The 14,661-nt window shown below is 40.4% G+C and overlaps 1 protein-coding gene across 1 annotated transcript in view; it reads right to left on the bottom strand.

Moving 5' to 3' along the window:
* LAMA1 (laminin subunit alpha 1) overlaps window positions 1-14,661 on the bottom strand; it is a 146,656-nt gene that overhangs the window by 69,078 nt on the left and 62,917 nt on the right. The window contains 8 exon segments of the mRNA XM_075213325.1: window positions 4,766-4,909; window positions 6,206-6,442; window positions 7,550-7,686; window positions 8,969-9,149; window positions 9,580-9,686; window positions 12,377-12,588; window positions 14,069-14,155; window positions 14,393-14,520. Of these exon segments, the coding sequence (XP_075069426.1) occupies window positions 4,766-4,909; window positions 6,206-6,442; window positions 7,550-7,686; window positions 8,969-9,149; window positions 9,580-9,686; window positions 12,377-12,588; window positions 14,069-14,155; window positions 14,393-14,520 (1,233 nt within the window).

Here is a 14,661-nt window from a genome sequence, read left to right as displayed (position 1 = left end):
GTGCCAGTGTGGTACAGCATATTGGGGCCCTATTGCCCGTATTCAATAGGTGGTGGCAAACCTGAAGTGTCTGGGGGTGTGAGAGAGCGCTGTGGGGGAGATTCAGTAGTCCTATAACCTGTGTGATAGGTAGAGAGAGATTGCGGGCTGGAATCGTGTGTGACCTTATACAGCAAACACCCCAAAGTCACGGCAGCTGGCAGCATGTTTGTGACACTCCCCTTACATTGTAACATGGTTTGTCCCAGAGAACATTTACTCCTTTTTTTGCCTTACTTTCCTTAATGACTCAGGCCTGGGATGTTGAAAGGCTTGGACAATGGACAAGAATGACAATGGAGGAGTGGGTGTTTGAGGCAACACAGAAAAAGTGTCTCAGGGCAGCCAAAAATGTAAATCCTAGCCTGTTCTTTTAGCTGCAGAATGTGTTTATTGAAAATGTATGTTTAAAGCCGCAAACCCAAGAAAAACATCAGGGGTAAATGTATCAAGCTCCGATGTTGAAAATCCAGCGATTTTCTCAGGAGAGTTGAAACTCGCTGATGTATGAACCTGAGATTTCATGTAAAATCGTCATAGATGTGTTTCTGTCAAAATCGCCATTTCCAAAATCGATAGAGATCAAAGTCCCGACTATTTGTACACTGTACAAGCTCCAATACGCAATTAGCAAAGCTAGAGTGGCAATCTGTTGTAGCACCGTTTGTCATCTTCTTCCTTTTTTTTAACATGTTCCGGTTTGGTATACAATAATGGGTGCCCTTCTGGCCTGAAGAACAGAAGATATTTCCAAGCATGGACAATTGTAAAATAAATTATTTTGGGACATTTCAAGCATGGACAATTGGAATAAAAATTATTTTGGGACATAGTTAACAAGCATTTTTGGATTAAAAGCTGCTGACAACAGATGAAGAATTCAGATTGGTAAGTATATTGGGGTTTTATTATTTTTAATAAATTTATGTGATATTTATTGGGGTTTTATTATTTTTATTAAAATGTGGTTTTAAACAAGGTGTTGTGGTTTTGTAAACATTTAGTTTTGTGGAACTACAGTTCTCAGCCAGCCATGGGTGTCAGGCCATGTTGGCATTTGTGGTTCTCCTAGTGCCAGTATGACCTGGCTGCCATGGGTACGCTGGTGCTTGTAGTTATAGAAGCATCAGCATGCCCACACTGTTGATGGCAAAGTGGCATGGTTGGGACCTGTAGTTCCACAAACAAAATGGCCTCCATTTTTTTTCTTTACTTTATTAACGCCGATATTACCCTACTACCCACAGAGGTAGGAAGAGCCCTAGTGCTTTCAGCACTGGGCTGGGTATTCCTATAGGGGGGCCTGCTCGTTTTTTTCGGCAGACCCCACGCCCAGCACTGAACAACCTGGGATTGGTATGTCATTATGGAAGGGGGACTCCTTCCACGTGTTCCCATACTATAGTGCCAACCACCCCGGCTGGTTTGCCTACTGCTGGTTATGTGAAAATCGGGGGGACCCCATGCAAATTTTTCCCTGATTTTCACGTAATCAGCATTAGGCTGGCAGCACTAGGGTTAAGAGTGGACGGACGGCGGGACCCCGTGCTTTTTTTTGGAACATTTATTTATTTTTAAATTTTTGACAGCTGCGGGGACCTGTGGCTCTATAGACAGGTAGTGTAACAGTGACGTGTTTACTAATCACGCAGCTAGGAAGCAGAATGTTGTCTATGGGATTTTTAACCTAAACACAGGAGAGTTAGCTAAACACAAAAGTGTTTGACATCACAGCAAATCGCAAGAGATGACCAGCAATTTTGGAGAACAGAGTAAAATCGTAGCTTAATACATCTGGCGACTTGGGGACTAAAATGCGGGTTATCAGCCGCGATTTGCCGCACTTTGAAATCGCTGAATAAATCGGAGCTTGATACATGTACCCCCAGGTGTTTTTTCGTTTTACTTCCTCTGACTGGGAGTGGCAGGCTATAAGAAGAATACTGGTATTTACAATTTTGATTGCTTTTTTTCTTCAAACTGCTATTAATGATTTATGACACTGAACTACCATGGAAACCAAAGTCACATGGCACAGAGTGTAGTGAGCAGAGAGGCTTTGGAACACCCCTCTGAGCTCTGTCTGCACTGTGACATCTTCCCTCTCCCCCCGCTGGCATCACATGACATTTTCAGAGCTGTGTGTCTGTGTAACAGACTGACAGACTATGTGTCTGTGAGCCATTTCTGTTTGTCAAACAAAGAGCATTTGAAAAGGAGATGATGATTTTTAAAAGAATAGCTAAGACAAATGACTATGGGATACATGTTAAAAATGTACTTAACTTGCTATTTGAAAAAGAAAAAATGATTCTTTGTTAAAAAAAAGCTGCGTTTAGAAATGATTCAATAAATATAAGATACAAGACAAAGTGCACTTGCTGTTTCACTGTATAATATTAACCACATAAGCAGCCTCGGACTGGCCCGCCGGACAGCCGGTCAATCCACCGGTAGGCCCAGCGGGGTTGAAGCTCCGCCCCCTCCGTTGTTAGGGCGGAGCTTTATGTTGAACTTTGTTTAGATGGCGGCGGCGGTCACATCTCCTGTAACCACACTACCGCGCAGATGCAGAGAGCCCAGGCGCGGTAGTGTGTTTTTCAGCAGTTTGAGCAGGGGAGGAGGACGTCCTGATATTAACATACTGATCCAAGATCAGTTTGGTCATCATAGGTTCATGCAACACTGGACGCAATAGACCACGCCCCCTCTGACGCTGCAGAGTTTCCCCGGGTTATCTGAAGCCCAGCCAGTTTGATCGTGGCTGGGATACAGAAGCTGGATACTGCCGTTTGATCGAGGAAACATATGGACTGAAAGATACCTTTTTAACATACAAAATGTGAGTGTTTTTAACCCCATGTTTTAACTTAATAAATAGAGAACGTAAAACACCATGAGATCTTTCTCTGTTCTCTCCCTGGTCTCCCATATGTGCACTCTGGTGAGGAGAAGAAACAGGTTTAGAGGGGAGTAAAAGTACATCGTGGTGGTGCTTTTTGAAGCAAGAGGACACATTATTCAAATACTGTATGGAATAGAAAAGGTCACATTGATGTAAGTTTACCATCTGGGACATCGGTATAGGTGGAACTAGAAGACCAACATCCTTTAATGACTTTGGGACCGTTTTCCCCTTGACTTATTCATTGACCCAATCCTTGTGTTTCTTTACCCTTCCCCCATTTGCGCCCGTCCTTTGATATTTATATTCTCTTTCATACAACACTGGCAGCATACCAGCATATATGGAATAAATGTGACAGGCTTTGGATGGGCTGTATTCTGTTCATTTTTTTGTTTTTTAAAATTCCCTTCTCAACAAGCATTCATTAGTGAAGTACGCAACCGTAGTAGCACTGATGCTGTGTGTATGGTCTTTGACGAGTGGCATATTCTGTAAGAGTCCTTAAAAAATAATTATAACAAAGAGTCATTTTAATAATCAGACTGTGTATACAAGATCTGGCAAATGAAGGGTGCTTTTCATGTAGTCTAGTATTCCAATTGCATCCAGTTGAAAATATAATCATTCAGGGTTGTATAATATGTTGGTCTATATTGTATGTTAGTGTAGAAAGGCACATGCATAGGAGAACATAATTATATTTATATATTTTTCCTTTTGCCTATTGTGCATTCTTTTTGATGGTTGTCCTGTTTAGAATTTAGGGGTGATATAGTGAAAGTATTATAGGCATATATCAACCGTATTTAAAATGAAATTAGATGGATTTCACTGAGATTAGTTGAGAATTACAATCACTTGTTTTTTTATGAATTGACTTTTATTCCAGGACATGTCACAGCAACAACAGGTTGGTAACCATTGTACTAAAAAATTAATTGTGCAGTTTATGTCTTCTAATTGATGATGTTATTATTTGGTTTGTGTAGCCCTTGTAATGGCTTTTAATAAGCTCAATACATGATGGGCAATAACAACATATGAGGCGAGGGTTGGAGGTAACCAAATGATGCACTTATCATAAGTAACTGTCTTGGTGCATTAGGAGACGACAGGAGCTGGTACTGGAGTTTCTTCCAAACCACAAGTGTTTTATTAATGGGTCCCATGTAGTTCCCTACCAGTAGAATGGGCAGGGTCTAATGCAAAAGGTGCACATTTAAAATAGTGCTATAAGTTGTCCTCCATAGCCTGACCACACCCCCTTTACTGGCCACACCCACTCCTAAAGTTGGCCACACCCCAATATAGTGGGCCCCTATCACTGAATTCCCCCGGTGGGCCCTTCATGCCCCAGTCCGACACTGCACATAAGTCATAATTGTGTAGAGGCATCAGATTTCCATACAACAAAGATATTTCCTTTTTTTACCATTACAACTAGCTATTATTTACTTCCATGTAAAAAAAATAAAATCCAAATAAAAGCAGAGCACAAGCCACCCTGAACAGCTGTGTAGTCTCTGGCAATGTGCAGCATTCGTACTTTCATGAGTGTCATGTGTTAAATGAATCTTAGGGTATATTCAATTGTTGAATATCCCCGCGGTGTTAAAACTATTACCGTTATTACGGTAATAGAAAGCTAAAATTCAGCGAGAAAACTACCGTAATAACCGATTTTACGTGCACTATTACCGTAATCCGCCAACAATTGAATATGCCCCTAAATATCTCAACTGCTGTTTTTCTGCTTATTAACTGAACGCATTTTGTGACGGTCCATAAGATAAACAAATCATATACAGTAGGACTTACAGGTATGTGAACATAGTCTTCCACCTCTGCACACAGCTCGGATATCCCAGAACAGAAACATGGGGAACAACCGATGGGGTTATCAGCACGAAGGGCAAAGGTTCCACCTTTACATTCATTGCAATAACTTCCTACTACATTGTCCTGTAACAGAAGGCATAATAAATACTGAGTCGTTAATAAGAAAAGTTCACGTATTCAGCCACAGGTTGGGCTTTTGCACAATTCCCATTTAAGCACAAATTACTACCACTGTGTTTATGACTTACAATATCCCCACAGAGGCCAGTCCTACCATTCTGCCACACATGTGGGTTGCCAGATAGGACAGACCTGCCAGTCTGGTACTCGGGCAGGTCTCTGTAGTCTGCTGCACCTGCCTGCTGCCATTCCTGAGCAAGCTCTGCACTAGTGTCAGTGGGCTCACTCACAATTTTGACTAAGAACACAGCCATGAATAAAGAATGGTACCAAAACATTCTCCAAGAGCAACTTCTCCCAACCACCCAAGAACAGTTTGTTGATGAACAATGCCTTTTCCAGCATGAGGAAGCACCTTGCCTTGGTTTTCAAAAAGAAGGGTCACCACTGCAAAACTATGAATAAAAGCCTTTGACACTTATGAAATACTTGTAATTTTACTTCAGCATACCATAGCAACATCTGACAAAAAGGTCTAAAAACACTGAAGCAGCAAACTTTGTGAAAACGAATATTTGTGTCATTCTCAAAACATTTGTCCATGACTGTACACTAAAACTACAGTAGAGAAGACACATTCACATTATACCCTCCTTTACAGCATAGTGTGTTCACTTAGCAGAACATATGGATAATGAAATCATAGATCCATAATGAGAATGAAACTTCTATGCATAGTGAGGGCTAATGGAACTTGGATGCAAAAAGTTAGGTCATGTTGTGTGTATGGAGCATCATTCCTGTTCATGGACGAAGCTTGTTGTACATGGTCAATGTGATTTGTTTTAAAAAGTAAAAAAAACAACATTTTTCTTAATGATTGATTGAGGTTACAGTTTACTGCACCAAGGGTGTATGACAAATCAACTGTGAGTTAAATACATGCCATTAAAGAGTATTTTCTACAAAATAAAAGGATAGTGACTATATGAATCTACCAGTAGGTGGCAGTGTCTGAACAAACATTTCAAGTACAGATTATCAAGCTATCATTTGATGTATGTTGGAACACCGTTTGTAACAGTATAACTCAGACCCCAAAACAATAATCACTTATATCAACAAGTCTACTAAAGAGGATTTGTGAGGTGTAATGAATTATAATGTAGGCCTATAAGCTTTACATGATTCATTAATAATCTATAAAAAAACCAGCACATTAAAATGTTGTTTTATCTTGGGCATTTGTGATGTGACATGAAGTATAATATTAAAACAGTACAAACAGGGTTCATTTACCTTACAAGCACAAGCACCGCTCTCTTCCTCACAGCTGCACATCTTTTGTGTATCATCACACCAAGCAGTCTGGGTGCCTTTCACATCACAGTCACAAAAGATGCAATTAGGGTATTTTCTGAATCCAAATAGACAAGAATTGCAGGTCTGCCCACCAAACTCCTCTCTGCACGGACACCGGCCTGTGGTGAGGTCACACTGCAGACTGGACGACCCTTCTCTGCTGCAATTGCACTCCTGGAATAACGTCAGTATTTAAATTCTGAGCCCAACTACAGCTTCCAAACTAACTTAACAAGCAGAAAATGTTGCAATTTACAAATAGTGTGTTGGCAAAGGAGGGTTGTGTCACTGGGCCTGGAACTATTCAGTGTAAATGCCATTAAAGGTGGAGTTATCTTTTAAAATCTGCATCAAAATCAGAATTTTTCGCCATCCTGGTCATTACCGCAACTAACAGAACCAGATGGGCCTATGTTAGGTACCCTCACAGTTTGGGAAAATAAATTCATGCTGCCATGCATCTTCTTACCACATTGACAACCCGAAGGAGACATTGTGTTGTGTAGTGTGACCAGCAATGTCCAATCAGTGTCTGTGTTAGACATGAACACAGCACAGTTTGAGTCTGAAACTTTTTCAGTGGTCAACATAAGGCCAGGAAGCTTTTGGTATCCATATAATACACAGTTATTATTATTATTATCTTTTCTTGCACAGTGCTTACATATTACGCTGTACATTGAGGGGATCATAATCATACTTGCCAACTCTCCCGGAATGTCCGGGAGACTCCCGCATTTTGGGTGAGTCTCACGGACTCCCAGGAGAGTATGGCAATCTCCCGAATCTGCCTACTTCCTAGTGAAGTGGGCAGAATTAGGTCCAAAATGATGCGATTGAATTTGGCCCCGCCCTTGCTGTAAAATGACGCGTTTTGCATCATTATGTCACAGGGGGTGGGGCCAAAATGACACGATTTTCAGGGACCCGCCCCCTGCACACCCAAGTTCCCTCGGCAGCTCCCGGATCATGTTTGCCATAAGTTGGCAAGTATGATCATAATACATACAAATTACATACATTGACACAAAACACAAGGTAAACATGGCCCTGTCCAAATGAGCATAACTTCTAGTTTGCTTTTACATCTCAGAGAGGTTTCCTGCAATGACCTCAAAGACAGGAAGGTCAATGTGCACAGGAAAAAAAAATCCCCCAATAGCTCTCTCTCAAACATCTTGAGGTCTGGTAAGCTCCTGAAATAATTACTTAAAGATTTGTTAATGTTAATAAAACAGTAGTTATTTTATTTATAGTGAGCTTCTAGATTTTTTTTCTTACCAAACATCCAAGTTCATGATCATGGCCCCAGTAGTTGGCATCACAAGATTCACACTTTGGCCCATGTGTGTGGGGAGGGCAGATGCACTCTCCAGACTGCGGGTTGCAGTTATTCTGTGTGTGCTCACAGTCACAAGCTAGGGATAAACACATGCAGATCCATCCAATCAACCAAGGCACAAAACTTAAAAAGAATATAAATGGAATGCTAATTCAAGTGGAACATATTTTGATTGCTAATTAATTTTGTGCGTAGAAACAGTTTCCCCTAGTATCTTTATAGTGCAGCTGTCAACTACACACAGAGGAGGCGGCCATTTTGTGAGCTGGACAAATATTTTAGCTCACCAGGAACCAGTGACTCATTGAAGTGCCAGATACACTTTAAGTTCACTCACACGTAAGCTGTTTTATGAGACACCCCTAAGACTACCAGAAAAACCTACGTAAACCACCACAGTCTATTACCAGCACCAGCTCTCATAAACAATATCCATCTTATTTTAAAGGTATACTTTTTCTGTAACAGCAGCCCTTAAATTCTTACACAAATCTGGACGCATGGACTGCAGAACTTGAATGGGGCCTCATAATCTGTTGCTTGTGTATGTATATATGCCTCCAACTGGAAGCCATGTTTTCTAATGAAGAACTATTTATATTTGAAATCTTTTTTGCATAAAATAATTGAAGTCTAGTTGTATAGTATTTTAATTCTCATGATGAGAAACACTTGCATGCAACCTATATCTCAAACAAACATTATGTTTTTGAAAAATATTCGTTTGTCCAGTTATGAATTTTATGTGTACTTTACTATGTCCACTGAAATGAAACATCCACAAGCTGCTTCAGCCAGTGCGATCATGACAATAATGAATAATACATTTCTTAGTGAGTGAATCGGTGGAGAGGGCACATTTGCATCTCTGGATTTCAGCTCTCCATGCCACAGGAACTCGTTTAGGGACTGGCTGATCTGGGGAGCAGGGGAGCATCTGCCCCCCTCTCCCCAGTCCCGGGCCATTCCCATTGTGGACTAGCTTGGGCTGGGTAACTAGGGTATCTGCATTTTTTCCTTTGAAATACTCCTAACAGCCTGCTGAGCCCTCCAGTCCAAAATTTGCCTGTCAGTCCCTGAACTCACTAGAGTCAAAGGTCATGCCTTTGAAGTCTTGCTGTCACATGGTCTGTATTGACACAAATTAAACCTGCCATTACTCTTGCTAACTAAATGAAAGCAATTATTTGTTTAAATTATAATAATTTATTATTAGAGTTCTACATCAATGCCTTTGTATTTATATCTCCTAATTAAAACATAGACAGTAGGATTGTAGAAGGTAAAACTTCTTTAGTGACAGCGGTTATAGTTTAATTGCTACACCAAGGAACTGAATCAGACAATGTTAAACTTACGTATGCAGCCACCATCCTTGTATGCATAAAACCCATGAGCACAGATGTCACATTTATCCCCTGCCACTCCGGTAACACATGGACACTGTCCGGCATCATTGCACACTTTAGAGATTGAGCCTGATTGGCTACAGTTACATGGAAGGCAGCCAAGACCAGATGTCAAGCCGTAGAATCCAGGCTGGGGAGAACATTAAGATCACACTTAACAGGATGGAAAAGTGAAAGTTATGTAAAAAGTTCTACTGAAGCCAGTTTCCAAATAGTTATATTACATTAAATAAAGTAATAAACCAGGACAGTGAATTTAAAGACGCAATGCGCTGCCAGGGCTGTGCCTAGCCAGTCGGCTGTCCGAACTGAGAACAGAAATGGCGTTCTTCTCATCCCTTACACAAACCACCATAAACATTCATCTATGAGTACTGTGCATTTTAAAACACAAGGATAGTAACGTTTAAACATTATTACATACACCAATAGCTATTTATATTGTATATTTATGTTATTTATATATTCCAGAAAGAAAATTGGTATTTTTGCTGCCCCCAACACACACAATCACATACATAAATCATACATAGAAAACGTCAGTATTGATAGTTTCTTACTTCACACTGGTCGCATTGTTTTCCAAACACATTTGCTTTACAGTCACACAAGCCAGTTTGATGGTGACAAAGGGCAGAGATGGAGCTGTTCGGATGGCATCCACATGCTTAAAAAGGATGAAAATTCAGTTACAATTATAGAATATATAAGTATGTTAAACTGTCTCAGCTAAATTACCAACATTCATCTAAAAATCATTATTTCTTGCTTTATATTACAAACACGCAGCGATATTGTGGTAGATTGAGCTTGCAGCAAGGTCACTTTATGATAAATAGAGAAGAGGGATTTGGGATAATAGAATTACGGGCACATTATATGTATATAATTATTCAAAGCAAATGGAAGGCAGACTGTGGAAGAAGCATATACATACTACTCAGGCCCGGCGCTCCCATTAGGCAAGGTTAGGCACTTGCCTAGGGCGCTGGGCTCTGGAGAGTGCCTGGAGGGCCCCACAGTATTCTAAAAGACTTTAAAACTGTGCGGCGACCGCTGACCATATCTGTCACAGCCGCCGCACAGCATCAGATGCACGGGGTGGGGGGGAAGAGGCTATTTTGTCACCACCGCCGCCTCTCTGCTCCGTCTCCTCCCCTCCACTTACTAGTGTCAGTGAGTGGAGGGGAGGAGACGGAGCAGAGAGGCGGCGGTGGTGAGACAAGGTAAGGAGAGGAGGGAGGAGGGAGGAGAGCGGCGATTTTTGCGGGGGAGGGGGGGCGACGATTTTTTAAAAATCCCTAGGGCGCCGTGGACTCTAGCACCGGCCCTGATACTACTATATTCCATCCATGATCTGTTATCGCTTAGTTCTCGCTTGTACAGAAGGTCCGTTTTCCATGATGATCCCTGTGACAATCCCATTTGGCTCTGTACCTGTACTCCGTTTACCACATGGGGAGCAAATGCATTAGGGAGTAATCCGCCCATGTGTACATTCTCTTAGAATGCAACAACTGTTTCAACAAAGTATCTGGGATCACAAGGCTCTGTCAAACTTTATCAAAGTGAGTGATTGAGAACTAACAGGAGGAGGGGTGAGAGGGCAGGAGTCATCTAGATTGTGATTCAGACTGGCAGATGTATAAATGAAATGTAAAAACTGCATAGTGTTGATATATCTCTTTCATTGCAACCAAATCTCCTTCACATGTTCAAACACACTACAGTATTACTGTACATGAATAAATAAACACATGGGGTCTGATTCATTAAGGAACTTAAATTAAGAAGTTTCTTATTTAAGTCTCCTGGACAAAACCATGTTACAATGCAAGGGGTTAAAATTAGTTTTCTGTTTAAAGTTAAATACTGACTGTTTTTTCATGTAGCACACAAATACTTGATAGCTTATTTGTACACTGAAATGTAAAGTTGATATTTGTGTGCTACATGAAAAAACAGTCAGTATTTAACTTATGTGCAAAACAGAACACTAATTTTCACCCCTTGCATTGTAACATGGTTTTGTCCAGGAGACTTAAATAAGAAACTTCTTAATTTAAGATCCTTAATGAATCAGGCCAATGGACACCAATGTAAGTTTGGCAAAAGGTCACAGTTTTATTAAACAAAAATGGTGGCAGAGAGAGCAATGCGAGTCAGCTAACAACTAATAGCAAAACCAAACAGTGGAAGGTCAAATTGCCATTACACCACTGGTCCCAGGATATAATCCTTTACGATTGGCTGGTGCTAAATCTGACATCAGTACATCCTTTCTGGACTCACAATGCCCACACACAGCAGGTAAAGGGATCCTCCACACAAAAGGACCGAGAGTCAGGTTACTAAAAAGGGGGCAGTGACCTGCAGCCAATCAGCGTTGGCACTGTATAAATTAGTTGCTGACTGCAATGCTCTCCTGCCTACTGTGCCTCATTTGTAAGAGAGAGAAAAAAAATGTTAACACCAAAAGGAAAACAAAAATACAATTACACTTGCAGGGCAGGAGGGAGGTATTCAGTACAGCAAACAAAGAGACCCAGCATCTACTGGGGGGAGAATATATAGAGAAACCTGAGACCCTCCCTGTGGATATTTTTGACTGGGGATTGCAGGAGACTTAACACCTAATGGGTACGTGAATGACACTCGCACAAACACATGAGTTTAAGTGCGTTCGGCTTATAGTCATTAAAACATCTTTAGTAAGTGCTTTATTCCCAGCATAAGGGAGAAGAAAATAACAATTGGTGGATTTGAATATAAAAAACATGTATCAAACATAAAACAGAATGACGCCTTAGAAAAATGTCTGGCAATTTTGTAGCAGTGATTGATTTATTGTGTACTAGATTCAAATGGTTATAAAAGAAAGAACGCACAAGCCCATGATGTTATTATCAGCAGCAGCATGCAGTGTTTTTATAATACACTAAATACAGTGTAATGTACACACATACATTATTTTTATATAGGGCTGGGTATGAAATCTGAGGTACACATCTATATCAAATTGGGGAAGCCCATCACCGCTTCACAAAGAACTGCAGGTGGGTCCCTAATGAAACCATCCATTTATGGAACAGTGAATTCACCTTTTAATGGGGCTTTAGCCTATGTACTTGATTCCTAAGAAACTATTCACATGCTATACTGACAAGGAACACTTGTGGATAAATGAGAGGCATACTGGACCAAACATGAAGTAAGTTACCACCAATAGAGTTGTGTAGCTTTGCTGTAATTGGTGCAACAAAATCACCTATATGTTCCAGACCTACATTCTTTGCTAACAATAAGTGCTCCACACACCCATTTCACAGAGCAGTGAGACACTTATGAGACACTTACCAGTACAATTCTTTGCTAAGAGCGCATCCCCATGGAAGCCATCTGCACATCTCTCACAGTGGTGCCCAGCTGTGTTATCAATGCATTTAAGACATTCTCCTGTCGTTGGGTCACAATGACCGTCTTCAAAAGGATCTATATTGCCATTGCAATCACAAGGGACACAGGATCCTCCAGGTACGGATGGATTTCCAAAGTAACCATTTGCACACCTACAACACAGGGAGAGTTCATAAATACTGAAGTCATAACCAAAATTAGCCAATAATAGTCTGACTGAAAATGATTTGATAATTGCCAAGAATGTTGTTTGCCATTTAAAATAAATTACTTCAATTCTAACCACTGTCAGCATAGCCCAGAGGTTGTAGGCTTAGTTTAGGCTGCAATGCACAAGACCACCAATATGCATCCATAAGTATTTTTGGTATAATCACATGTCCATATCGCATAGAGGGGACCCCAATGTAATGCACATTGCCAGTCATAGCTGTCATAAGTAACCCTGATTCAGTTCCTGATAAATTCTGAAATATTAATAGGAATTAAAGCTCCATTCCTCATATACTCCACCATTAATTTTCATAATATTTTACATGTACATCACTGCCGTACTCATGACAATAAACAATATGGTTCTCAGGAAAAAAAATCATGACCAGGTAGTTGAATGGTTATCATGTTATATAATAAAATTAATAAACAGTTTTCCTATAATTGTAATAAAGTCAACAACGTATTTGTGTAGCCAAGGTGAGTTTTCTGAGACACATCGGTTGAAGAGTATGATCTGCTGCATCTAGATCAAAGACACTTATTTAAGAGACACCGTACTAAACAATTTGCACCACTGTGTCTAGATGCATATATATATATATATATAAAGGTGGAGGTCTAGTCTCCACTCTCAGGAAACGCCTACAGAAATTAGAATTGCATTTGGACCTGCAGAGAAAATTCTAAAAGGGTGCACGATGCAAAACTGTAAATGCCATATCAAAGTCCTGCCTCCTACCACTTGTGTTCCACCCTTTTCATTAAATTATACTTTTCCACTTTTCTTCTTAATCATTGCTCAAATTAGCCTCATTATTGCTTAAAATAATCATTTAAACAATAATCATGAGGATGAGGGACATTAGGAAGGTCTTTATTACATGTGTCACTTTTGTGCGCTTGCAGCTGTGTTTTGCGTTGGGCAAAGTGCACCTAGAAATGCGCATTTCCCTTGAGGTGCAAAGGGAAGGTGCGAAATGTGTCCCATTAAAAGTATAGGAGAAGACCCAATCTCTGCCAGCTCCGAGCTGGAGCAAAAACCGAGTCCTTCTGCAAAGTGGACATGGTCATGTACCTAAAAACCTTGATTTGTCACTCCTCCACAAAATAGATACCACTAGTGCGCCTACTCTGTAATTTTCAAGGAATGACCCCAACAACTCTGGTGCAAACTTCTGCTCTCCCGCAAACACCGCCATGTGGCTCAGTGAAACGGATTCTAGACTTTGTCAAATCTATACACATTCCGCCACTAGAATTTGGGTTGTGCTTTGTAATTGAAGTTCCGTCAATTGGTGGATAGGAGAGGGCTAAGGCACCAAACGTTATAGTCCTGTTACTATTATAATAGCTTTTATTCAACCAGAGAAATACAGTAAATAGCGAGATATTAATATATGCTTAAAATATACATACTTTTCACACCGTGTCCCAGTATAGCCAGGTGCACACTGGTCACACACCACTCCTTCTTCCACGGACAAATAACATGTCGGGCTGAAACTAAAAGAGTGGAGATATGTCAATCATTTAGAAATAACAAATCAGCAAGACATTTATCTGGAAGAGAAAACAGTATAATGCAGACTTCATTATCAGAGTAAACCAGTCAAATAATAATTAGGCTATATTTGGGATAATATACCGGTAATAGTAATACGTTTCTGCTGATGACTAGATGCTGTGGAAACATTTAAATACAGTTTGTGACATATTGACAATAACACAAATGTCTCTTACTTGTTAGAAGAGATGGTTAAAGGACATGCACAGAGCTGGCAGTCGTGAGGAGTTCCAGCTGATGGATCCCCATAGAAGCCTGGCAAGCACTGGTCACAATGGGAACCTGTAGTATTGTGTTGACAACCCTGAGAATTACACAACAGGGACAAATATCACAATCTGACATTAAAAAAAAAAAAAAGAAAAAGCCACCAGTAGTAGCAACTAAATAAAAAAGTAAAAATAATAATACAATTGAAATTTAAAGGAACCTTTACAAGACCATG

Source organism: Mixophyes fleayi, chromosome 5 (genome assembly GCF_038048845.1).
Source record: "Mixophyes fleayi isolate aMixFle1 chromosome 5, aMixFle1.hap1, whole genome shotgun sequence".
NCBI lineage: Eukaryota > Metazoa > Chordata > Amphibia > Anura > Limnodynastidae > Mixophyes > Mixophyes fleayi.
This window is presented reverse-complemented; position numbering and strand designations above follow the sequence as displayed.